Source organism: Scleropages formosus, chromosome 7, assembly GCF_900964775.1.
Source record: "Scleropages formosus chromosome 7, fSclFor1.1, whole genome shotgun sequence".
NCBI lineage: Eukaryota > Metazoa > Chordata > Actinopteri > Osteoglossiformes > Osteoglossidae > Scleropages > Scleropages formosus.
The window spans coordinates 30545905-30571883 of NC_041812.1; the positions used below are offsets into that span (position 1 = coordinate 30545905).

The 25979-nt window shown below is 43.7% G+C and overlaps 1 protein-coding gene across 2 annotated transcripts in view; it reads right to left on the bottom strand.

Annotated features, from left to right (window-relative positions):
* Nucleotides 1-20653, bottom strand: part of LOC108929063 (protein unc-13 homolog C-like) — a 77747-nt gene extending 57094 nt beyond the window's left edge. For both annotated transcript variants that reach the window (XM_018743363.2, XM_018743364.2), the window contains exons 1-8: nucleotides 20048-20653; nucleotides 14422-17666; nucleotides 11168-11190; nucleotides 10543-10607; nucleotides 8491-8569; nucleotides 5990-5995; nucleotides 5027-5098; nucleotides 664-883 (exon numbers count right to left, since the gene is read on the bottom strand). In XM_018743363.2, coding sequence (XP_018598879.1) covers nucleotides 664-883; nucleotides 5027-5098; nucleotides 5990-5995; nucleotides 8491-8569; nucleotides 10543-10607; nucleotides 11168-11190; nucleotides 14422-17425 — 3469 coding nt within the window. In that variant the 5' untranslated portion in view covers nucleotides 17426-17666; nucleotides 20048-20653. The remainder of the gene's footprint in view (nucleotides 1-663; nucleotides 884-5026; nucleotides 5099-5989; nucleotides 5996-8490; nucleotides 8570-10542; nucleotides 10608-11167; nucleotides 11191-14421; nucleotides 17667-20047) is intronic.
* Between the last annotated feature and the right edge of the window lie 5326 nt (nucleotides 20654-25979).

Below are 25979 nucleotides of genomic sequence, written 5' to 3' on the forward strand. Positions count from 1 at the left end.
ATGTATATGAGCCTAAGCCTGATGTTGTGGGTGCAGGAGGCTTCTGTCATGTCTGAGAAAGTGCAAACAGACAGTGGTGTCACACCGAGAAAGGGAATGGCTGGAACTCATATTCACCATTATGTACCATTTATGATACACTTCAGAGTTGAAATGTAACAAAGGTTTCAGATGTGCATCTCCTCTTCGCAGAACTGTGGTTGTTATCTAGTTTTATTCTGTAGTTCTCCTTGACTTTCGTTGGATCTATAGTGTAACAGTGGATGCCACTTAGAGAGACTTTAAATTGACTAAAGACCTGGAAAATTTCCAGAACCTTTAAGTTTTTACGTCAAGGAGAATAAAGTCATCCCCCGAATGCTGCAGAAGCAATACTTCTGCGCAGTTTGGTACAACACACACAGTGATCCTCGCAACTGACTCTAACGATCCTCTGTAATGTTTGTGTATTTCTCTCTGTGTGTGTATGCTTGAGGGTGTGTGTCTGTGTGAGTGTTTCACTCGGTTTGGCTGCGTATGCCTGTGCACCCATGTTTATGGATGTCACCCGGAGTGAATGGATTGCATAAACAATAGACGAACACTAATTCAGTTCAGCAGCCACTGAATGCCCAAGGTGGAAAGAGGCATTGCTGAGCACGTGTGGTTATTGTGGCTACTCACGCTGCAGACAGTCCGCGTTGAGCAAGTCTTGACACTTCTCATGGCACTTGACCCCGCATTCGGTACACCGCATACCCTGGCGCGCGATGCCCCATAGCAACCCCTCGCACTCATGGCAGTACGTGGGTGCCGTCGCCGTCCACACCTCAAAGTTGTGCGGGGTTGTAGATGAAATGGGGTAGATTAAGGCCTGGAGAGTTTTCCGCAAGACGTGCATCTTCTGGAACGAGAGGTTAGGTTTGTGAGGTAGCAGACTGAGAACTGTTCGGAGAGGGATTCTTCTCCAAAGTATAGAAATAACCTAAAAGAAAGGCGACATCAGGTGTTAATGCCTATGGACGAAAGCGAGGAAGAAGGTTAAAGGTTGACAATTTAAGTCTTAATATCCGAGTCAGTGTCAGTATCATGGGATGGTGGAAGAATCTCAGTCTTGAAACCGTGTCAATTCTACCGTTCTGTTTAAATTCTTTGTCTTTGTGAAAATAGAAATAGATCAAGTGCGGCTGCAGCAGTAATTACTATTTCTGTAGCAAAATACACATTCCCGTAGCTCAGAACCTGAAAAGGAAAATATGGAGGAGGATTTGCTGTCTTGATCATGTTGCAATCACTGCTATGTAGGTACAGTTTATATTCCTTTAACATCCTGTTAGTTTAAATAGGGACATTTCTGCAACAGGTCTCGACAGCAGTGACAGGCCTTACCGCCACAGCACGCTGCACCACAATTACTTGTATCCCACCAACTTTGAACCTCCATCTGTTACTTTTCCATCTCAACCATGACATGCAAATTCCTCAGAAATGCGTGTGGGGATATGTGCCCCCAGATGAATAAACAGACACGGCAGATCACATACAGAACCCACATTGCATTCTTGGAGGAAAAGCAGAAGTCCAACCATAACTAAACTGCAGCGGTGGATAAAGGCATCACTGGATGCTCTGCAGTGACGAGCACAGCAAATGGATGGATTTACAGCCTAGTCAGTGGTTCAGTGCGTGGAGGAGACAGATGTCAGTGTGCTACTCATGCAGTCCTGGCCTCAGCAGCTGGTCACAGCAGGAAACCCTACTGAATATTTGTGTGACCAAACAGCAGAACACAAGGGAAAAAAAGGGCCAGTTCAAGGCAAGCGCATGACACTCGTCCCTGCTGGACCAGTGCTGAATTTTAGAGACAAATTCCTCCTTTAACATGTCTTTTGGATCAGTCTAATCTAATGTAATCTAACATTCAATAGTGCAGCTCTGCTAATCGCTTTTAATCCTTTTGATCGCTGCACGTTGCACTTAAGCAACATGGTTTCCTGGGCTCGGTGTCCTGCTCTGTTGACAGTGCTACCTATGGATCAGGTGCCACACTAAGAGACCCATTTGACAATCTGTGAAATGACTGTGATATATTGCTCTGTGGGAAGCATCACATTTTTGTAAGACCTAGCTATATTTGGACCTGGACTTGTTAAGGTCCAGGAATACTGATGGTATGACAAGATTGCCTTCCACTGTATTGTCCACGCTTTTACGCTCCAAGGCAACGGTACAAAACACAGTGCAAGGAAAGTCATATCTCTAGGGCCAGCCTGATCAATCAGCACTGGCAGAAAAGACCAATGGGGTGAAGTGTGGTAGAACAACATTACTCTGTCACCACTGTCCTCGTAGTAGCTCGGTGGGGACCAACATGGTATCTCAGATGTTCCCGAAATAAAGACATCCTATCCAACTACGACTGAAGGTTTTTTTGCTAAGAGATCAACAGATTAACTTGAATAGCAGGTTCTTGACCCTGTTTCTTTTTTTTTGGCTGGCATGTATCACTTACTACTTTCAGTAACAGACAGTATGACAAATACTCTGTCATTTCTTACTCTGGTTTACTGCATGACCAGCTCGGCATTACCTGCTGACCTTGAAAAAACAGCACTTAAAGGATTTTCCTTTTCCTGCAGGAAAACCATTCACAAACAATTTACCGCACAGAGCAATGTCTCAACACTTTCAATAAGTACATCCTGCACCACTGGCTAAGGAAAACGGGTAAATCACAGTGGTTGCTGCCTAGACAGTAAATTACCTGATGACTCCCTTAAAAAGCATCCCACACAAAACTCTCCTTTGGAAGCTAAGAATATCTGGCACGCAGAAAAATAGTTTCTGCCAGTACGTCCCTCCAGGTGATACAGAACCTCATAGTGGGCTCTTTAATCGCTGTTTTTTTTCATCTTCTATTTCTAATTGCATTTGAAAAAAATCACATATGCAGTGCCTATACAAACACTGGATTAAGTAAGGTTGGTTGATTCATTGAGTAAAATCATCGATTCTTCCCTTTCCTACTCTGTGATGTCTCAGTGAGACCTCTGCCACCGTCAGCACGTTAAGGTGTCCAGACCTGTCTGTTGTTGTGGAGGCCCTTGAAGGGCCTAAAGTCCTCTCAGCCCCATTCATGCTCGCATTGTAATGGGGACAGCATGGCAACGTGACACCTAGTGGTGCTGGAGCTGGTCCCAGAATGCCCACTGCAAACTGTTCCTCGGAGCAGGGGTCCTGCGCATGTATGCCAGGGGCTACGGCACCGTGAAGCCTTTTTGTTTTGCAAGTGCGTTTGCCAAGAGTCATGCATCACCAGTTTGTTTTTCAGCACTCATGACCACTGTGCCTAGTAGGTAATTACACATGGGATCATTGTAGAAATGAGTGAAACTAAGTCAGATACCAAATGCCATTCAGATGTAACCTGTTCAGACAGCAGTTCTCTGTTTGAGGCTGGATGGAGCGCTGGTGTCCTGCTAAACTGCATAATTCCTGGGAAACTGCTCAGATCTCTAATACTGAAAAAGGTCAGGTTTTAAGCAATTTTCCACATACCTGACCGGTGCTTGCAGGTATCTGGATAGTAGCAGGTAGTGGTCTGTAGCGTGTAAAGAAAATAATGTGCTGTGTGCAGTGTGTAAAGGAGGAGTGCACACCAAGCCATTGTAATATCCAGACATGAGATTTTGCAGACATTCACGATACAAAATGAAATAAGCAGCTGAAGCCCTGGAAAAATGTAGCATGTAGAGAGGGGAAAAAAACTGCTCACATCCTTATCATTTATTCACTTTCAGGCCTTGAACAGATTTCTGTGAATAAGGATGCCTGCTGGGTAAATGAAGGATAACAAATAGTTATAAAACCAGGCAGACACACTCATACTACATTAACTTCTGCGTGAAAAGTAGCAGTAAAGGAGAGACCCTGCATCCCAAATGCTAATCTTAAAATTCAGCGTATTCTTAACCTCAGGTGACAGGTTGAAAATGCAGCGCTCAGTCCCTCCCATTGCTCATGCAACTTTGCTTGTTAATTTCCAAGACTGCTTATCACATAATCCATTATGAGTAATAAGGAAAAGCTGTCACTTGCTTAAGTGCATTAAGTGCCAAAGTTAAAAGGACGGGTTGTGGTGGAGGTAGGACCGGATCAGGGTCGATCAATCTTTCTGCATTGATTAAGGTATTCCCATCCCTTCAATGCCGTTGGAATTGGTCTGCACTACTAATGGAGAAGGGGGAGAAACAAGGTACAGATAGAGGGCACGGTTTTGGGAAAACACAACCTGTATTCATTCACAACCGTCAGAGCCGAACCACGCGCGTTCATTTACCCTCCCCGATGGTGTTATCCACGTCGTAAGGAAAAACGGCAACATACATCACCTGTTTTTCTACGCTGGGTTTCCTGCAAAAAGTTGTGAATTGTGGCTGCACTATCAGTCAGTCAGACAGCGCTGTCCTCATTACCTCCTCTTTGGCCCGCAAGCCTGCCCTCAGTCTTATCTCCTGTAACCGCAAATTTACAGCACTCGTGTTCGATCCATTAGTCATACTCCGTTGCCTTGTGTTACTGCGGCTGCAAATTCTCCAACCCCGGTGTGATTCACATCTGACTAATAAACAAATCTCTATTATTACTCTAACTACATTAATACAGAGCCTGGGAATAGCGGTTAAGAACAGGGTGAGAAGGTTGTCGATTTATATCTCGCAGGGGGAGTGAAACTGTTAACCTGAATTGCTCTAGCCAGCTGTGCAAATACTTAACGGGCTGAAATTAAGGGCTGCTCATACAGCACATAACTGGTAAGAAAACAGCAGGTAGCTTTGTGGTTAAGGACACTCATTAGTAGCCTGAAAATGTTCAGGTTTTGTCCCAGGATGGAAGCTGCTGTAGAACACTTGAAACAGGTACTTGATTTGAATTGCCCCTCTAAGTTTATCATGTTGTGTGAATGAGTGCATTTCAAGTCTATTTTACTAAAGCATCTGCTGAGGAATGAAGTAATAATAGTAAAGCCAAAAAGCTGCTCACTTACCAGGTCTTCGTTATTTAGAGTAGATCTTGTCACAAGGGCAAAGGATATGCCTGCCTTTCGAGCAGCCAGTGTCTGTGGGACAAGTACCAATAACAATCATAACGAAAAATATTCACAATGTAATGAGTACTAAATCTTTTGAAATAATGCAGTCTTGTAAAATAAGGGAGTCTCGGTGTAGGGAGGGAAATTGCAAATGAAGGAGGAAACGACAAATTGAAGTGATTTCTAATTACTGAGCTGGATCGTGAATTTATTATGTTCACGTTTTGATTTTTAGGGCAAAGAAGTGTAAAAAGTAGTGTGCTGATTGAGTTCTGTGTGATTTGATGAGATGAACTACAAAGTATTGGGTCTGATGACAGTTGATGGCAGTCAACTGTAAGTATATTATCCTACGGTAGTGTCTCAGAAACTGTGTTTTATGGTTTCACTTTGGTGAAATGTAAAGTTTCCAAAATCTTAAAGCAACATTCAAGGCAAGTGGAATTTAGGTTGTATCATCCCACAGCTACAATCCGTTTGGTCCAAATTTACAATAAGCAGAGTCAATATGTGGTGATAAGTAAGTTTACATAGGAAAGTTAATAATTTGACATGTACATAATTTGGTTAGGTTAGGAACTGTAAGCGTAATTAATTTATGTGTAATCCTGGTTATTTAAAAAAAAGTGGTTACTGTAACAGGAGGCTCTTCCGTACCTTTTGCGCACATAAGTATGTTCTGAATGCTAAAGTATTGTTGGTGTTGGGTGTAGTTACAGTTCTTTGACTGAGCTGTCAAACAATGCTTCCACTGGAAGTTAAGTAAGTTAACCAAGAAAAATAAAGAGAAAAATTAATGTGTTTCTCTGGAAGACAGGGAGGTGTGTGCGGCATATTAATCTGGGATGATGGCTAACCTTTGCACGAGCAAAACCATAATTATTGCAATGTGACCTTAATTAGGAAAATGGCACTTACCAAAGCCTGAGATGTCCAGAAGCAGAGAGGGGGAAAAAAAGATAAATAAACAGCTTCATTTAGGCTAGGACTGATGAGAGATGCTAATCCATTGGTAGCAAGTGCAGACTTGGATCTTTTATATGCATGGGAAATTTTGATTCCATGCATGAAATATATTTAAATTTTTAAGAGTGCAATGTCTGCTGAGTAATTTCCTGTTCTGTATTTGGGAAAAAAATAAAAATAAAGCTATCATTAATGCATGCTGTGCGACCTACAATATCCAGCTCATGGTTAGTAAATATTTTTACTTTGCTGTGTGAGAATTTTCTTAATATTTCTGCTGTGTGTACGGCACAGCTTAACGTAGCACAGACAAGGATGAACACACGGTGTTATCATATAGTGGGATGCCAGCAACACAATGCTGACTCCTCCTTGCGTTAAAGTGGCCAGTTTGTTTAAAATTTCCGGAGACTATACACTATTTTTCATTGTTTGCAAGAAAAGAGATCACACCACAAAGAGGAGAGGCAAGCATTGACAGCTGATAATATTGGATTTGTCTTTACCATCTAACTCTCAGATATAGCCAGACTATGGTAAAGAAGCATAGAAAACCATGAGCAGAAGGGGGAGGTTAAAAGTGAACCCTACATGAACTCAGCTACTGATTCAGTGAACATGCACTTAAGGGGATGAGGTTGCTGCAGGCATTTCAGGCCCAGGCTGAATTCGGGGGTCATGTGGATTGAAAGATAACACCAGAGTAAAGACCTACATCCACATGGATGTTCAGCTCTAGCAGGCTACGTAAACACACACTGCAGTCCCATTACTGGACTGTGGTCACTGCGACTGTCCCCTGTGCAGGTAAATGATGTGTAGCAATTCAGAGGTTGCTTCAGAACCAACTAGACCGAGAGGTCACTCTGAAGAGTGCAGGGCAAAGACAGCGCTGAGCATTTTTTCCTCTATAATCGAGAGATCAGTTAAGGCACTGTGAGGTGGTGGGAGGGAGAACAATTTCATGGTAGGTGAACTTGATGGACATCCCAGGTGCCATCCCATGCCAGGGTGGCGCTGCAAGCCCGTGGTTAATGAAGATCGAAATCATGATATAAGGCAAGTTGTCCGAAGATACCGAAGGAACATCTGCAAAGCAAACGTTTGGATCTTTGTTTGTTTTTTGCCTTCTGTTGTGGTTTAACTCCCTCTGCTAGGCTGGTCCACTTTACAGGAGCCATAAGCCTCGATTTTCCTTCAGTCTTGTTAATAAATATGAGTTGTCAAACTTGCTGTCTGGAGCCTCCCCCACAGTGCTCTGTCTCTGGCAGCAGTTAGCCATTGCTGTTGGTAGAGCTCACAGGGCGAAATGGTACTGCGAGCAGAAATGGAAAACGTGACCACATCCTGACTGTATGTCAACGTAGCCTTGGTTGGACCTGTGGTAGTTTGAACAGCCCATTTCCTGTGGCAACGATCCCTCCCCTCCCAAAAAGTGTCTGTGTCGCCCCCAGCGCGGAAGCCATCAGACAGCCAGCTGTAGACATGAAGAAAGGAGAAGAATGGGAGGAGGGTGATTCAACTCTGGCATTAAAGACTTCATCCGGGGCATTGAAGGCTTTCTTTCATATCATCTTACATGAGTTAAAAGCCTTAGTATAAATCAATGAAGTCCTTCACTATATTTTTGGGTAGAGTTGTCAGCATTTCATCTAATATTTTTGTGTAGAACTTTCTCCTACAGGCAGGTGTGACAAGCTGGACTGAAACCTGACAACTCACTGAAAAATATTGCCCATAATCGTTATGGGACTGTGTTGGAATGGTAAATATCTATGCAAGACCTAAAACAGTACAACAACCCATACTTACCAAAATAATGTTGTTGTTTTTTTTGTTTAATTTTGTGAGAGATATGGACAAATACAATGTCAACTTTTCCTTTGAGAATTTTAGAAGCATTTATGAAGTATCAAATATCAAGATACAGAACAATCATTAACATTTGTATTCAGTTTATCTTTGCTATATAAACCAGCATGTTTGCTCATGAGAGTTAATCAGACAGCAACGTTTTATTTGGCCAAAGTCATGGGACTTTCAGTATTACATATTGCATTACATGTCAGATATTGTTCTAGTATCATATTTAAAAACATACTATTGTGACACTACAGTCCTTAGTGTAGCAGATAATTGCAGTTCACCAGATACTGTAACCCCCAGGATTATGAGCAGAATTACAAACAAAAGTACTGACCTGAAAAACAGCACATACATTTTTAGACTGAAGCACATGAACTGTTAGAATAGGGATCTTCCGAAGGTCACTGATAATACCCCGATCCGAAGCACTATGCTTCGTGCTGTTTGGCAGCACCAGTGGCAAACGAACGCGAATTGTGTTGACTCACACAGGGAGACGTGGCAGCTGGATATGTCAGTCGCGTAATGCAGCGGGTCTAAGAAGTTCACCGTAAATAGCGAACAGCTTGCGGAAATGGATAACTCACCAGGTCCCGGACAATGGGCATGGTGCGCTTGCGCCGCAGGTCTGGCATGCTGTCAATACCATAAAGAATGTTTCCTGGCCTAGTGAGAGAGACAAGTTTATAGGGGATTAATTCCATAACATCCCAATATATAACACCACAGTGTGGGACATGTACAGAAACTAAATAAATCCATTTGATTTGTAGTTCCGGCTACAAACAGTGATGCTCCGTGTGGCCGCATGCGAAGCGTTTGCGAGGGCTTAGTGTTCCACTGAGGGATAACAGTGATGGCATGAAAACGGAGCTCTCCACGTATGACTGCTTTGGGAAGCGCCAGGCTATAGGAACTGGAGAACCTATAACTAGACATTTTGCCTCGGAGAATGTCGCAGGTGTTACTGGGCAGGGTATGTGACAACCCTTGCCGAGGAACCTCTCATGCTACGTGGTGACGGGTACGCTATGCTGAGCCACCTATTTGGCTGCTTCTCAGATCAGAGCGGCACAGCGGGTGAAGTCTGCTTTCAGCGGAACTGGGAGCTCCAACATTCTGGAACATTCATGGGTCTCGAGTTCTTGGACACTGCAATTGTATCTAGCCAGCTTAAGGAGAGGGCAAGCTAATGCTAACGCTAGTGCTAATTACAAGTGCTCACTAAAAGCAACATGCTTTGATCACCTAAGCTGGCAGGAACCAAAATACAAAACAGTGTAATCTGTCCATGATCCCTTCCATCACTCTGCGACTGGGCCCTGAGTGGCTGCCTCTCTACTGTTGACTGCCAATGTTCTCTCATCAGCTACACACAACTGTCCTGTGTATCATTCCTTGGGCAAAGCAGGGAAATCAGGAGGATCGCATGGCTTTGTGATACCTGCTACCAGTTACTTACGATATCGAGACCATAGTCTTTGAGTCCGAACATTTTGTTTAAATGATCAGACCATTTTCGAACTTGTACAAAGTCTCAGTGTTCTACATGGCATTTGACAAATGTAAAACTGTCCATACCTGTAAATATCCCTTGCCATCTTTCTGTAGTGACTCAAGATATGTCATTCATTCATTCATTCATTCATTCATTCATTCTTTCATTCTCAAAAACCACATGTTGAGTGCAAGGCTGAGGTGGTTTGGATGACAGAAGCTGGATACACTCTGGATATGATTCTAAACAACTGCAGATTTTTACATTTTAACCACAAAAAACACAATAATGATCTGTTGCTTCAAAACGGCTGTTTCGTGAACTTCACCGATTTCCTTTGGTGCATTCTTTCCCACGCTGCATTTATTACATTAGCTGTTCAGCGTCCAGGGTTTGAGCGGTGTGTTAGCACGATGGATTACCCTTGCACCGACAAAGATGACAACATGTCGTCCTTCCCCTTGGCCAAGGATCCACATTTATCAGTCTCAGTCTCACAGGATGACTTCACGGTAGTCCGTAACAGATCACAAACACACACATAATCTTAATGCGGACTTTGCACTTGGCAAAATAACACATGGTTAATTTGGGATAATCCCTTTCTCGAGTCAGTTATCGTTCATACAATGTCTGACCTGCTTATGTATTTATGATGGCCAGTAGATTATTTTTTATTCTTCATATACAAATGTAATTTCTGTAATTTTATAACAGCTGTAATTAACCTGTTACTACCATAAAGAGAAGTGCATTAATCAATGCTGAAGGTACCGATGCCAAGTATTTCCTTGTAAACTGAATTTTCTTGGATTATTGATATTCCCTTGCAGTTAGAAGGACCTACAAGGATCTATCTTTTGTGTAAATTCAGAATGAATTCAGTAATATTTCATGTCTTTGTTTGAAAACATAAATATATTGCTCTACAAAGTGCCATAAACAGTTTTAGAAGCATATTTCCAGAGATTCTGTAGAGATTACTTCTTGACAACATCAGTAGTGTTACAAGTCCAAACATAAACTGAATTGCAATGTATATTAACTAATGTAATATGTTTCTTTGGTATGTTTTCATGTTCCCTATAAACTTTTCTGAATGTATCAAGAATAAAGCAAATTGGAGGAGTCCACCACTCACCCTCCAGCTCCTTGAAGCCCAAGGAATGTTGACGTTTCCAGGGCACCGAGGCTGCTGAGGCGAGCCTTAACACAATAGACAACGAAAATGTTACTTCAGATAACCTCTTGTTCGTCTACTATAGTACCACTGTTTTCTAGCTATGATTCGCGCACTGCACTACGATAGTTATTCTACTTTGGATATATACAATATGCACGATTGTACTAATACGCAATTATTGCGATTAGATTTCATATCGAGAGCACATCATGAAAAATCATTCTTGAAAAGGAACTATTTGAACTGGACATTGATTTCAGTGGTTATAGCCTGCAGTTGCAGTTAACAACTTATAACATAGTGGCTTTAACATTTAACACCATTCAATTAATTTTGTGCCTTTTTGGCCTCGGCGGCATTTGTTTTTTTTTACGTGCCCTGTGTGCGGCCCACTGTGTAAAGGCAAACTTGTCTATGATTGTCTGGAACACACCAGACAGGTCCAAGACCACAGCGTGCAGAGACAACCCAACCCACATGCAGCACCCTCCGTGGCATGTGTGGTCACAAACGGTCACAAATGGTCACAAACACCGCAGAGACAAGGACGGACACAGATAGAGGAAACACGCCGTTCAGAAACCTGTGCATCCGAGGCAGCGCTGTCTGTAAGAGAACCAAAAGAAGGGGTGTTAGAAATGGTATGGTTGCTTGAGTCAAGCAGGACCACAATGGATACATATTGAAACGTGTCTTGATCAGATAGTTACCATATGAGAGGTCAGTCTTTTAACAATCCTGTGTTTTTTATAGCAAAGTATTGAATCTTTAGAATTATTTCAAGTATTGTACATAAACTCCAGAATCTGTACTCCTCTGAAAAAAAACAATGTAAAGCTGTGTAACACGTATAAAAGTCAAGTAGACAGGAAAGTCATCAAATGTTTTATAATGGAATGGTCATAACGCTGACGGACCTCCAGTAAATTTGAGTGATTATTATCATAAAAAGTGAAAGACTGTTTCGTTAAGAATTCGTTATGAACTTTAACCCCCCTCCCCCCGAAAAACACACCAGAATTACGCCAAGTATAATTAATTTCTGTGTAGTGTGTGATTTATTGCTCATATTTTGCCGCTGCTGCCAAACACAGCAATAAAAATAATAGCATTAAGTGAACACTCAGCTCTCTTTATGGACCAGAAACGGAACCAAACCTCAGTGACTCCCGAGTGAACAGTTGAGGAAAGTCATTCTCTAGGAAGGACAATAAAAAGGAAGAAAAAATACTTTGTGGATTTTTAGCCTATGGAGTCATGGTTTCAAAGCATTATTTGAAGACATTCATGCAATAACACTAAATGATGTTGGTTTTATGCCTTTCATGTTTCTTTAGATAAGCTTGATGACAGGATTATTGAGGAACCCAAGGGAATGAGCTGAATGTAGAGCGCTAACACAGTCTCTTGACAGAAGCCAGAGAACATTAAATAGTGACTCTACTGACCAGGCAGGAGCAATTTGCTCTGAATCTGGCTTAAAGTATACATTCAAATCAATATGTACTGTTACTGCAGTGTTAGAACTGAAAATTTTTGTACATTTTGGTTTATTATAGCCTTCTTTGAAATTTGTAAGTAAATGTAAAAATTGTAATAAAAGTAAATAAATAAAAAATAAAAGTAAATAAATGGTGGGCGAAAACATTGTCAAAAAATGCCACATATCAGCTTGAAAATTTCTTAACCAAAAGGTGAAAGGAGCCAAGTTAAGAGCATCCAGAGGAGTAAAGCATCACCATCTCAGTGAAATGCAGTGTTTCTAATGAAATCCATCCACAGGGAGTGGAAAACAGCCCACAGGACACATCCTACATGGTCTTGAGGGCTAGATTAACTGAGATGGAATTGATGCACCCTGCGAATCGTGTCATGTTCTTAACCTTATTTGTGTGGAGTCGCAGAGCTAACCCAGAGGAGAACACAGTCTCCCTGTCCCGTGACCATGACTCAAAACGTTCATTGGTCTTGCTCCTTGCATTTCAACAAACTGGCAGTAAGCACTATCAACCCCTCAATAACTGCCATTTTACCATGAATAAGCCAAAAACCCAAACAAATCAGCACTTCTTCTCATGAAATAAATTGACCGAATGCATTGAGAAAATAAGCCTCACTCTGCCTCATTCAAGTCTCTATTTTTAACGATCACACCAGATCAAGAATCTGGGACACATGTGCTTCCCATCTGTACAATGTAGTAACCTTGAGGAGGGGTAGGGGGTGAAATGGGATCAGTGGAGACTTCAACTATGCTCAGATCCCACGATGGCTCAGCACTAGGACCTCAGCAGAACAATCAGGGGACCACCAGGCCAGTGGGAGTTGGTGGGACATCTTCAGAAGCAGTACTGTGATACACACTGAGGTGTGTGACAAGCGGACGAAAGCAAGCATAACCGTTTCATCTCCTTAACTGTTCTGTTGTACACAGAAGCACCAAAGATGAATGAAAATTTGATGCTCTTGCACCACGGGACATTGAAGAGTTTGGATGAGATAGTATATATTCAAATTAGCCTTTATTAGACAATGGAAAAGATGTATTGTAACATGAACCCTCTTTTTCAGTTCAAACTGAAAAGAAAGATTAACGTGAGTGCTCTTCATGTGATAACGCACTATACTGTACTTTCTCAACCAAAATTTGATTATATTTAAAATCCAAATTCAGTTAACTTTTTTTTTTTTTAATTATAAACACTGTCATGTAAACTGTGCATAAATTCCATCCTATGCAAAGCACAAATGTGCTGCAACTGTAACTCATGGTTAGGCAAGAAAGCAGCTGTTGAAGTATAGCAGACAGGTCATTGCGAGTGGACAAGCACTCAGATAATGAGTCACAAACGAAGAAAAACTCTTTAACTGTCTAAGCATGGTTACCCACTGCCAGTCATGTGCTCACAGATGTGTCAAGTTGTCAAGATAGCTGTTGCATCCTGCTAAACTGTATTTCTACATATCTGTGCAAAATGCATTGAATTTGTCATAGCGCTATGATAAATGATCTCCAGTGAGCCATCAGCACTGCTCATGCTGGGAAAAGAGAATACTGATTTAGAATTCCAGTGTATCTAATGGAAAGAGAAAAAATGAAGAAAATTTTCATTGTTACAGGGTCATAATCTATAGACACGTTCCAGCTGAGTACTGAGGAATAACAGACGTGCTAAAATTCATTATGTTGTATAATGACAGTAATGGTGAATTGAATATCACACATTAATAGCCTGAAACCCAACCAGTCCTACCTCATGCAAGATCAAATAACTGAAGGAGGGCTATGTGTAAAACTTTTAAAAAAAAAAAAAAAAAGAGAGACCCATATCCTTGTTCCTCGGGTAACAGTCTATTCCAGAAGCCTTATGGATTCACCTTTGTTGTACAGGGACAGAATCAGGAATTTTCAATCAGCTCTGAACAGCATTTTTTAGAACACCATGTGTTTTGGCGGAAAAAGCAATTTCCATCCTTTCTCTAATGATCTCACACAGCTTTCTGTGGAATCGAAATGACAGCTACCATCTGCCTTAAAGTTAGACTGCCTCTAAATGCTTCTTTTTAAAACTAACTTCTGTCGGAACGTTTTCTTCCCAGATCAGTTCATTAACAGATCCGTTATTTTTTTTAAACTTGCTCTTTTAGTATTTTAATCAAAATTTTGTTCTGGAAAAAAACTAAATTCTTGACATGTACCAACAGAGACGTGTTTCCTTGCCTGACAATTAACCTGTCAATGAACCATTATATAGCTTATGGAGAAAACAATACATTAAAAGCAGTATTTTTTCTGATACAACATGAAGTGAAGGATTAAGTAAAGAATGCATGTACCTCCTGCAAGGATCTGTTCCTCCAGTTCGGCCATTTGCTTTCTGTAGGCCCTCAGAGCAACTTCTTTGAATGTTGGACGTATCCTCTTTTTGGGTGGAGTCTCCACCACTGCTGGCAAGTTTTGGTTTTCATCCTCTTGTGCAACGTTGTCCTCCATTTCTTCAGTTTCCTGAACACATCCCATCAACTCAGACTCTGTAGTTTCTTCTGTTGCTGGGTTATCATCATACCCCTCGCTGTACTCGTCATCATACTGCTCGTCCAAGCTGCAGTCGTATTCGAGCACATAGTTCATCGCATGAGCGACATTGTAATCCTGGTACGGTTCTTCTGACTCATTTGCATTTGTCCTGTTCTCAAGATTGGCCAGCACTTGCTCCATCACCTCCACGTAGTGTGTCTCATTGTCCACAGCTTGCTCGCTGTTGTCCTCCTCGGCTTTGTAGTAGAAAGGCTCTGTGTACACATCTGAGTTTATGGTTGTGCTGGAGCCATTTGCAGTGGATTGTGACAAAGTCCTGAATCGACCCATGAATGTGGAATTGGTTGGCTCCTCAGGAGCACTCACACTTTGGGAGCTTTTGTTCCAGACTACCTCCAGTGCAGATTTGGCTCTCTGCAGAGTGGATCCAAATGTTGGGAAACTGAAAGTTTTGTCGGTGAGGTCTATGCTGAGCCGACTATGCCAGGATTTTGGCACTTCCTCTGTTTTTTCTTGTCTGATCTCACTCTGGCTATGATACATAGGCAAGGACTTGTTTTGGCTTTGGTAGAAATTTACATCTCCTTCTGGGTAAGGATCACTCTGAGCATCAGGCTGACTTGTTGATTCACTCTCCATACCCGGGCATGTGGATGGAGTGCTGTCCAATGTCATGTAGTTTTCTCCTTCAAACTGTAAATCTACCTCCTGGCATTTTGTAATGTTTTCAGGGAAACCTGAGGTCATCCTTGGGTCAAATGGACTGCTGATCTCTGATACTATATTGTGGTCGGTAGAAGCATCTAAGCCTGAATCTGCCCCTTGTTCCAAGTGGTGCCACTCTTTCCAAGGTGACAAATCAGCCTGAAGTGAAAGCTGGGAGCCACTGTAATGGCTCCTATCACCTGAGGCACACACCAGCCCATTGCTCACACCACTGTCTATAGTTTCTGTGGTCTCTGCTCCATTGGGTTCTATGTATCTCTGGTTTTCTTGGCTTAGAGCTGGGTTGGGTGGATTTGTATACCAGGAGGATGCCATATCTTCCTGCTTCCTCTGCCAAAGCTCCTGATCTGAGGAGGAGAGAAGGGAGCAGCCGTTGGTTCTGCTGAAGTACTGATTCTCAGAAAAGTCTTCAGAGTATGACTGGCAGAGCTTAGAGCAGTCAGACTCTGAGCGACTAAGTTTAGGTGTTGAATATTCACTCTGTGAAAACCAGACTGGGGTTAGGTCAGTGTAATAAGGCTTTGTTTGTTTGTCAGGGTCTTCGTACACAGATGATTGAAAGTTATCATTGCTGTACTGTGCTGATGTGCCTGAATGTGCTCCAGGCTCTGATGACCTAGGGCAGTGTGATTTCTTCTTCTCAGACTTAGACTTTTGGGGTGCCTTTGGCATTGCTGAATATTTGTTTCGATTTAGGGTTGCCTCCAGTTCCTTATCGCTGTCCATGGAGTCCCAATCATCGGTATCGATTTTCTCTTTCATGCAGACTTTGATATCCATGCTTTCATATGTCTGAGAGGAGGTCATACCTTTATCTTTCCTTTCCTTTATCTCACGAACAAGGCTATCGGTAGACACAGATATGCCAGTGCCTTTCAGCTTGTAGCTTTTTTTCAGAACTACGTCCCGGTCTTGAGGTGTTGAGAATATTACAATAACAGGTCGAGGCTTGGCACTGGGACAATCTCTTTGGTGCCCCAACCTATAAGCCAGTTCAATTTTTATCGCTTTAAATGGGTCGGTGAACCCCATTTTCTCTTTTAATATTTGGTAAATGAGATTTTCTGTTTTTTCAAAACTATTCTCGGGCATGTTGAGAAACCTCAAAGTAGCTTTGTTGCCCTGGTGGCTGATCTGCTTGATATAGTCATGTATGTCATGTGTCTCCCGCCTTGACTGTACAAATCCCGAGCGCAACTGCTCAATCTCACTCTGCACCACCTCAACGCTACTAGAGATCTCATCGATGGAGCTCTTTAAGGCATTGACATGCCCTCTCAGTTCTGAAAGCTCAGTCTCAATTTGACTGATACCCTGTAACTCCTTGAAGATCATCTCCATAACATCTTGGGTCTGGCTTATGCATCCGGTGGAGCTAGACCCTGGTTCCATGGAGGTGGCCTTCTGATTTCGTCCAGCCCTGTCCAGTGACTTGCTTCGGATGCCCAGGGTTTTCCTCCAGTTGCTGACCTCTCCATCGGAGGAGACACATTCTTGACTCTTCTTCCACTTTCTCAGTTTACGCAAGGCCCCGAGTCGCAGTGTATGGAGACTGGTTCGTTCTACTCGCTCACCCTCTGAACTTCCATCGGAGGGTGCCAGACTTGTCAGGCTCTTGCGATTTCTTCTTACTGGCATGGTAAGTGCTTTGTGTTCATCAAATCTGTTGCAAAGTTTTACCTCACTCAGAGAGTCAGAGTGACTGCTGTCAGTTGATAAAACCTCTTGAGAAATTCCTTCACTGGTGTTAAGTAATGGGACATTTTTTGGGAGTCCATTAGCTATTGCCACACGATAACTAAATGTGGGTGAAAGAGATGAGGAATTGTTTTTGCCGTTTTCATCTTCAATGGATATATTCCGCACAGAAGAACATTTGGAAATTTTCTTGACCGTGCTCTTTAGTGCCGTGGAAAAAGTTGGATTCCGTGATTGAGATCCTGGGATAAATTTAGCCTCTTTTTTGTTATCACTACTTTCTTTCTTCTTTGTGGGATTTGCCAATTTCTTTGTAAACATTCCTTTGCAAATCTCAGTGACATAAAATGGGAGGCTCTTGATTAGGGCAGAAACCATGAGGGACAATATTATGTATTTATTTATTTTTTTAAATCAGTAAAACTGAATCGTATATCATTCAGTTGTGACAACGTACATGTCTCCAGGATCTGAGAGTCAGCCCTGAGTGATATGAGCAAATGTCCTTGGCAGTTGCCTTTTAAATGAAATCTTTCCAGTTTGTCAAAACTATACATCCCAGTGGACAGCCGGAACTCTATAAAAACCCACTGCATTTCTCATGGCTGACCTTGCTGCTCTATAAAGGAAAAATTTACATTAAGTATACGTTAACTTATCACGCCGCATACAAAAAATGCAACTGCAACAAACAAAAATAGTATTTTTGTACAGTGGTTCAGTCAACATCCATCCAGTTAATACAGTCATGTTGATTTCTCCCAACACACAAATGATTCAGTCATTGTTGTGTTTCAAATAGACAAAATACACATTCAAGATGAGTGCTCACCAGCTGTGCATTATTTTGTATTTAAAAGCAGGTCTTTTATTTTTTTAGTGGTGAAAAGAGTTATGGCATTAAAAAACCATGAATGGTCATGCTTAGGAAAGAAAGGAAATGTTGTTATGCTCTAGGACACGAAACATAATTGCAGGATAGAATTGTGTATAATTGTGAAATATAGGATGTTGCATCCCACAACAAGCCTGTCAATAGCATGAATAAATGGTAAGTGTCCAACAGGTTCAAATCTTTCGCTCAGTGGTTGTCATGACATGGTGTGGCTTTACAGGAATAATGTTTTAGTGTATTGTTTCCATGTATTGTTAAAATGCTAAAACTCAAGACATGTTTTGTTACGTCTCCTGATGAAAGTTATTGCCTTTTTACTACACTTGCATTAGTAAGCTAGAAGTGATATTGTTTGGTGCTGTGCTGAGCAAGAGATAGTTGAAGACTGCCCTAGGAGGGAAGCTGCTGTTTAGCCCTTGAGCGATGAACTTAAATCATAAATCTCCAAAACTGAAAGCTATGTAATGAAAATTGTTTTAAATGAAAAATCCTATCAATTACTAAGTAAATAATGTGTCAGCAGTTATTGTGGTTTAATGGAATTTGTAGAATGCAGTGCTGCTGGTGGATAAGGTGGACTACCAAGCCTTTCTCTGACATGGAGACGTGGGTGGAGGCTCTTGTTCATTGTGCCCTGCCGATTCCTTTCCTCACCTCATCACATGATGCCTTTAAGCATGCAGACATGAATATGTACCCGGCATTTCTTTTCTAACTGGAGACCAGAACCTGTAATGTCTTGCTGAGCTTTACAGAGATGGACTGAATCCATATCATGCCTCAAGCTTTTTGGAAAAATCTGACTTTGTTGACATATACATCATATGCATATATATACATGTACTTCAGGCTGAGAGATCAATTAACAAAATTTTTGTTCTTTTGTGTTTGGAATTAACTAATGAAATGCTGTAAGTGGTAAGATATGGCAATTCTACTACATTCAATACTGCTCTCAGTGCAAAAAACATGAATAACAGATTTTGCGTGCAAGTAAAAGCTCTTCGATTTTTTTGTACCTCAGGAGAGGATTAACGCCTCGTCAGATGATTCCTAGGTAGGTGGTACTTTTATCTGGGTAATTATATTTCAGCAGGCACACACTCTCATAACAGCAAAGCAGTAGATTTTTAGTGCCAAAGCTTCCACATGCATGTTACTAGTGAAACATGTGAATGGGTCTTTTAGATTCTTAATATTTTGCAGATAAAGGCATTGTCTTGTAGGAAAGGGCTAGGGGCTGATAACTTGACAATTTTAGCTTGTTGTCATCAGAGAAATTGTGCCTCGCCCACCACTCTACCCCCCAGCTCCCACAGAAGCCTGGAGCAGCCTGAAGTAGCACCTGGCCACAGCGCATCTCCACGCCACTACAATTTATTTGCCAAACGTTCGATTCCTCGGTGGGAGAGAGATGACAGCTGGAGTCAGCTAAACGCAGCCTCTTCATAATTCCCGATTACATAGCTGTCATGGTGGTGTCATGGCAAACGAGAGCGGCTCAAGGGCTATTTCGGCGTGCCTCTGTTTAACAACAGACGGGAACGTTACTCCTCATTGCTAAGCTCCGCATGCTCCATTGCCCATGCAAATGGTGTGACCAAGTGGGGGAGAATGAAGGATTTGATAAAAATTCAGAAGCTAAGGGAACGAGGAGCTGGTGTACCACACCCCCCTCCCCTTTCCCTCTGTTTGTTTGGGGGAAATCCCATGAATGCTTATTTTGGCATCCCTTCTTTGCAAGAGTGGGAGCACTGGTCATTCATCTTGACAAAGGAATTTATAAGGAACAAAAGCCATATATGCATTTATCCCACAGAGAACGCGGGAGGTAATTTGCATGAAATGATGTGTTAGAAGAATGCATATGCGAGAATAAGCTTTACACTACACACGCATTTTTAAATGGAAAGGAAGCAACACTTAGACAGACTGATGATCGGATCCCCGTTCTCCTGGTTTTCTAACCTTTGCAGCGCGCAACTCTTTAGGGAATATGGAATACAGACTAGCGGTGAAAACTCATGGTTGTACGACTGTAGGCTGAGCGATGAGAGGAGGACACAGGACACTGTCACGGAAGAGTCAGCTGTCTCAGTACATACCTGGGTGCGTGTGATTCCTCACAAAAAGCAAACTTAACGTACCCACCAGCAACAGCTCAAGCAAGTCAAGGTTCCATCTCATCACAAAGAGCATGTCAGCAGAGGGGAGCAAGGCATGCACCGCTCCAGGGGACACGGCCCCTGGGGACTGAACTCAAGAGCAGCGGGACACTCCGTTGGTCCGCGACGGGGCTCTGCTTTCTCCACCCGAATCCATCCTGCTCTCTCAACAGTGCTCGCTGGGGTGAGCAGTCACCAGAGCACAAGCAAGACCTTCTTCTTCTCTTCGGTCCTTCCCTCCCCTCAGTGCTCCAGGCTCCGTGTAACCAGTGGCTTGTGGCAGACTGAACAGCCCCTCCCCTGCCAGCAGGTTGAGCTTGGTTGCTGCTCCCCCTTGGCTTTGGCAGCAGATGGGCTGGGTGGGCAGGCAGGCGTGGAGATGAGGTGAGGAGCAGCTAGTGGTTGAGGCTGCCGTTGCGGTCGCAGTCCTGCTGCACTATGGCTCGGGTTCAGCAGCTAAACGTGGCCTCTGGTGACAGCCGAGTCGCAGAGCCGCTGGAGTCTGTGGTGCTCCGAGTGCTTCTCTGCCTCCCTCGCCACATCCTCTCTCCCTCTCTCGCTCTCTCTCCCTCGCTCACTCGCTCGTTCAACCATCTCCGTTTCACTCACCAATTCGACCAATTAGGGCACTTACTTCCACGTCGTGCATTTGGGCCAAAATTGTTACGTGATCAAGAAATGATGATGGTGCTTAAGAAGATGATTTTACAAAATGCGATATTTCATTCAATAAATTACGATGAGGAGAAACATACTGACTGAAGCCAAGTTTGTCTTACAGCATACGTATCATCTGAAACTGTGCAAGGTGCGCTTTTAATACCTTACTGCTCTACTGCCGGGGACGAGAACAAAGGGGGAGCGAGCGTACGAAAGATACAAGGTTAATTTCAAACTGAATGAGATGCAGTCCTTTCTAGGTGTACAGCATTTGTTAGAATTGCCCTTGAACTGATGTTTTCATTTCCTGGAGCTTTGTGGTTTTTCATAATTCTCCTAAAACCCATCCCATATTTGCTATTTTGAATTAGCATCTTAGACGGAGAAAACGGGTTATGTGTCATGGAGGACAACAAACAGAAAAAACCTGTCTTGCCCACAAGCAAAATTGGATTTTTTTTTTTTTTTGCCTAAGAAAAAAGCTCTTTCTCCCCCTCCCCTCCCCGTGCTATCAGGGAGAGAGGCTGAGCGGATGCATGGCCATGGCATGCCCCCTACAGGCTGTAAGTGGAATTATTTATACAGGACACTGTCAATGAGAAACGTATGAACAAGCAAAGCCAGCCATGTGTCATTCAGCGAGGGTACAGACCTGTGCATTGATTCTTGTTCCTGGCACTAAGCAGCAGCTGGGACTCCATACGCTGTTCAGTGGCTGTCCTCTTCAACCCTCCACAACTGGAAGCTTCCAGAAAAAATGCCTACAGCTAGTATTTTTCCCGTGTTTTACGTGACTGTTTTGCGCTGTGAACGGTGTGAATTCATCTCACCGCAGGTACAAACGAAACATTCCTCAAAAAGACAGTTTTATGTTTTGTCATTCTGTTTCTCTCTCTGGCTTTGGAGCAAGGACACGTGCGTCGATACTGCGCCGCGCTGGCCCTGCCAGCATGCACCCGAGTGGCAGACCCGGAGGCACCACGGCAGGGTGCGCCAACTTTTCTGTGGAGTCACAGGAAATTGAATCCGCCACCTTTGCGGAGGGCTCCGGCTCTGGAGCACTAGCCTCTGAGTCGCCTTGGGTCAGCTCCAGCTCCAGCTTGGCCTCGGGCTTACCGCTGCTGTGTTTACACCCTCACTAGTGTGGGGCAGGACACGTTGCAGACATGCTTCTGCCGCTATGTGGACATAACGCGGAGAGGAACTCATGACATGTTTCTTACCATTGTGAGCTCCCAATGTGTCCTTAAACTCCTTCCCATATTGAGATGGAGACGGTAAATATTAAGTGTGAGTGACATTAGTCCCGTGGTGTCGCGTGTGCTAGGAGCAAGGCATGTGATCAAGAGTCATCGAGATTACGCTTGTATTCCCAGAAATGAAGCAGCTGTACTTTTACCAAACAAGCAACGTCAGTTGCTTTGGATAAACTGACCTACTATGTGATCTGAGCTTTTTTCAAATGTAATTGCTTCAAGGGTATTGTCAACTGCCATGAGTTCAGAAATGTAGAAATAAATACACTTGGTTTGCAGATATATGTCCCCTAACCCCAAGGGAAATCCACAAATGTTATGTACAAAAACAGAAAGGTCTCTTGATCCTGGAGATGTGCAAGATGAGCACATTTTTCCAGGGATTTCCAAACTGATAACTGTAAGCTAAATTAGCTCAATCAGGAAATTAATTTCTAGAATAAACACTCCACCAGAAAAAGAAAGCATGCACATAGTGTTATCGTGGTCGAAAGGGTGATGACAAAGAACGATCGAAAGGGACGACAATGAGGTTTTATTTGGGGCTGTCTTTGCGAAGGATGATGTAAAACGTAAAAATGATTAAAAGTGAATAGCTGTGGGTCAGTGGAGGGTGGGGGTGGGGGTGGCACCTGCCTCATGGCATCTGCAGAAGTGCTTTCTGCCCATGTTCAGTGGCAGAGCCAACGCTGCAGGAACCTACTAGACTGCTGCAGTGCAGATGCACCTTTCTTTCACTCCCCTGTAACACATGTGTAGCTTTCGCTCTCAGTACCATGAACATGCCTGCCCAAAAAAATACAAACCATATAGGTGGGATACACTTGGGATACCTGTGTGGAGCATTAATAGACTGAGGATAGAAGAATGGTGTAAATCCCGAAAAACTTCAAAAATATTTTGTGTTGTGGGGCACAGCGGTGCAGGGGCTAGCACTGGTGCCGTCGGTTCAAGCATGGGTTTTAACCCGGCCGCGTGTTCTCTTGAGATTCCTCCGAGCGCTATATAAATAAAGGTAAATGCACGAAGTTATACACACCATCCTGAATTTCTGCAACTGGATGCTTGTTTTGCTCATCCCACCTGACAGCTCTGCGTCACATCAACACAGAGAGAAGGGACAGAGATTGGCGGAGGAGGAGGAGGAGGAGGAGGAAGAGGTTGTGAGAGCCTTCCTGCAGAGTACCCGTGTTTCAGAGGACTGATCTGAAGAGAGTGGAAATTCCTCTTAACGATGGACAAGAAGAACAGGTCCAACAGAGGAGTGACCCCTTACTCGTTCTGAGCGGCGAACAAATAGAGACTGAAGCTGAGGACAAGAGGAAGCCGACAGCTTTTCGACCGTCTTCGCCCTCCAGCTTGCAGCAGGCGACGAGACGAAGCGCGTTCAGTCTCCCCACGGGTGCTCTGCGCTCCGCGGTGCTTCCGTTGGAGGCAAACAAATGAAAAGTCCTTTCCTGCGAGCAGTTCACCTATGATGCAATGAATGCGCAATCGGCGCGCTGTTCCTACCAATCCACGGGCCGGACTCTCCTACAGAACAATGTGCTGACAACAAAGGAGCCATCAGTGGATGCCTTGGCAGATCTGAGGAAGACAGACAGGAGGAAGGGTGGACAAATGGGATTCCATCATTGCGTGATAAGACTGACTTATCGACAGCTGCTCATATCCGCCGTGAGCTATCGCCGTATCTCCCTGCCTGCGAGAGTAGCTCAAAGACATTTCACTTGTCAGTCTGCGTTCAACTCAGTTTACAAAGCAGACGGTACGCTGCAAATGGCCTGATAGATGGATATGTGCTTCGTGAGAAACCGCGCTGCAGGACTGCAGTATCGTGCAAGGTTACCATGCCTCTTACTACGCCATTTAGTCTCCTCGGGGAGCAGGTGCTCAATGCCGTTGACCCTTGTGTACCTCCATGTCACTTAAACGCAAGGCAAGACAAGTCATGCAATGAACAGCTGCTTGAATGTTGGTTGGGGACCATACTTCTCCGGTGACAACAATCTAAATCATTTCAGCTGTTTGTCGAACCTCTCTTACTCTTGAACCGAATGCGATCTGTCAGGTAGTAAACAAAAGCTCCAGTAAACTCCAGCTGTACACTTCCGATACACTATACTGAGTGCTTTAAACCAGCAATGCAAAGCAGTAAAGGGGGAAATAGATACATGCATGTGGATCTCAATCACAGAAGTGGAACCAGCGTACAAGCATTAAATAATGCTGTAAAATGTTAATGTAGTTCTGCGGCGTACCGGCATCGCGTCCAGGGTGTACCCTATCAGCTCAGCACCCTCCGTTTCCAGGATAGGCTCCGGACCACCATGACCCTGACCGAGGCAGTTAACGATAGCGAGTTAATGAATTTTTATGTATCGCTTGTAAAGTGTATGGATGCAGTAATCCTGAGTCACAGAACACGCACAGCTACTCAAAGTACAAGTCGTAGTCACCCTTTCACCTGCACTTCACGAGTTTTATAAATGAGGGAGGAATCCCGAACACCACGAGGACAGCAAACACAGAGAGGACACGCAAACGCCATGCGCAGGGGGCTGGGCAAGATTCGCACCCGCAGCCCTTCAGCTGTTTAATGAGTTCAGCTGCACAGTACTGCACGTCCACACACACTTTTGCGAAAGGGCTCTATAAATAGGGCTTTCATAATAGTCAGAATTATTACACCTTGTGCTCCATCTGAATGCCTTAGAGGTCAGTTACATTCAAAGGTCAAATATATCTAAAAAAGTCATACAGACAAGTGCTTCTTTCTCTTTGCTTTTCAATGAACTATTGCAACGAAACATGAATAGTGTAAATTTAATTAGACCCCCCCCCCCCAACCTGTGGGACAGGAACAAAGCGAGAGTTCATCTCGCACACATCCTATTCTCTAACAGCTTGTGCTAGCAGCACAGACTCTGACCGGTATCTCCTTCTACCATCTCCCTGATCCCGAAGGCGTGCCGCCACGAGTCGTGGTAACAGTATGGTTATCCCAGGAATGCGGCGGGGATGCCATAAACATGGCAGCGTGTAATTTCTAAATCCGGAGCGCTGCGCTAAATCCTTTTGCCCGCCCTTCGTTCAGCGAATGGAGAGAGTTGGAAAACGGGCGACAGGTTTGGTGGGCGAACGCCGAGAAAACATTTGATGGCTGTGTCAAAAAAACGAGAAGACGGGCAAATCTGTCTGCAGGATAGATGCCGTGCGGTCGGGGGTTCTGTCGAGGTTGTGGGACAGCCAGAATTTGGGCCTGAACATAGGCACCCCACAAGTGTGATAAGAATGTTCCGGTGCCTTGGAACATAATGTGTATATCTACACAGGCCGCTCTCCAGTCTCCGCTGTGTTGTGCTTCCGAGAGCGAACACCTCGGTTCCTGGCTGTTGCCAACTGATTGCCGTTCATCTCACGCCCAGCCTTCCTCCTGCATGCTCATGCTTAGGAGATCCAAACGGTAAAATGATGCAAACGAAAGTGTGTGAAACCAATGAGGAGAGTACAGTGAGTACACTCTTCATGTACTGCTTTGTTTTGTGTGTGTGTGTGTGTGTGTGTGTGTGATAGTAGGGACACAATGGAGACAAGCCCCCTCGCGAAAGAAGAGTACAAAAACTGAAAAATAGCTCTACACATACATTTTCTAAACTGCATGTCCCATACGGGGTCTCGGGGAACCGGAGCCTACCCAGCAACACAGGGCATAAGGCCGGAGGGGGAGGGGACACACCCAGGACGGGACGCCAGTCCATCACCAGGCACCCCAAGCGGGACTCGAACCCCAGACCCACCAGAGAGCAGGACCCGGTCCAACCCACTGCGCCACCACGCCCCCCCGTAGCTCTACATATACTTAAAAATACAGACAGACAGTGATAGGAACAGAAGGAAGCACCAAAGCAATAGAAAAATCAGGCAACTTATGCTATTTTTAAGCTATTATTGTT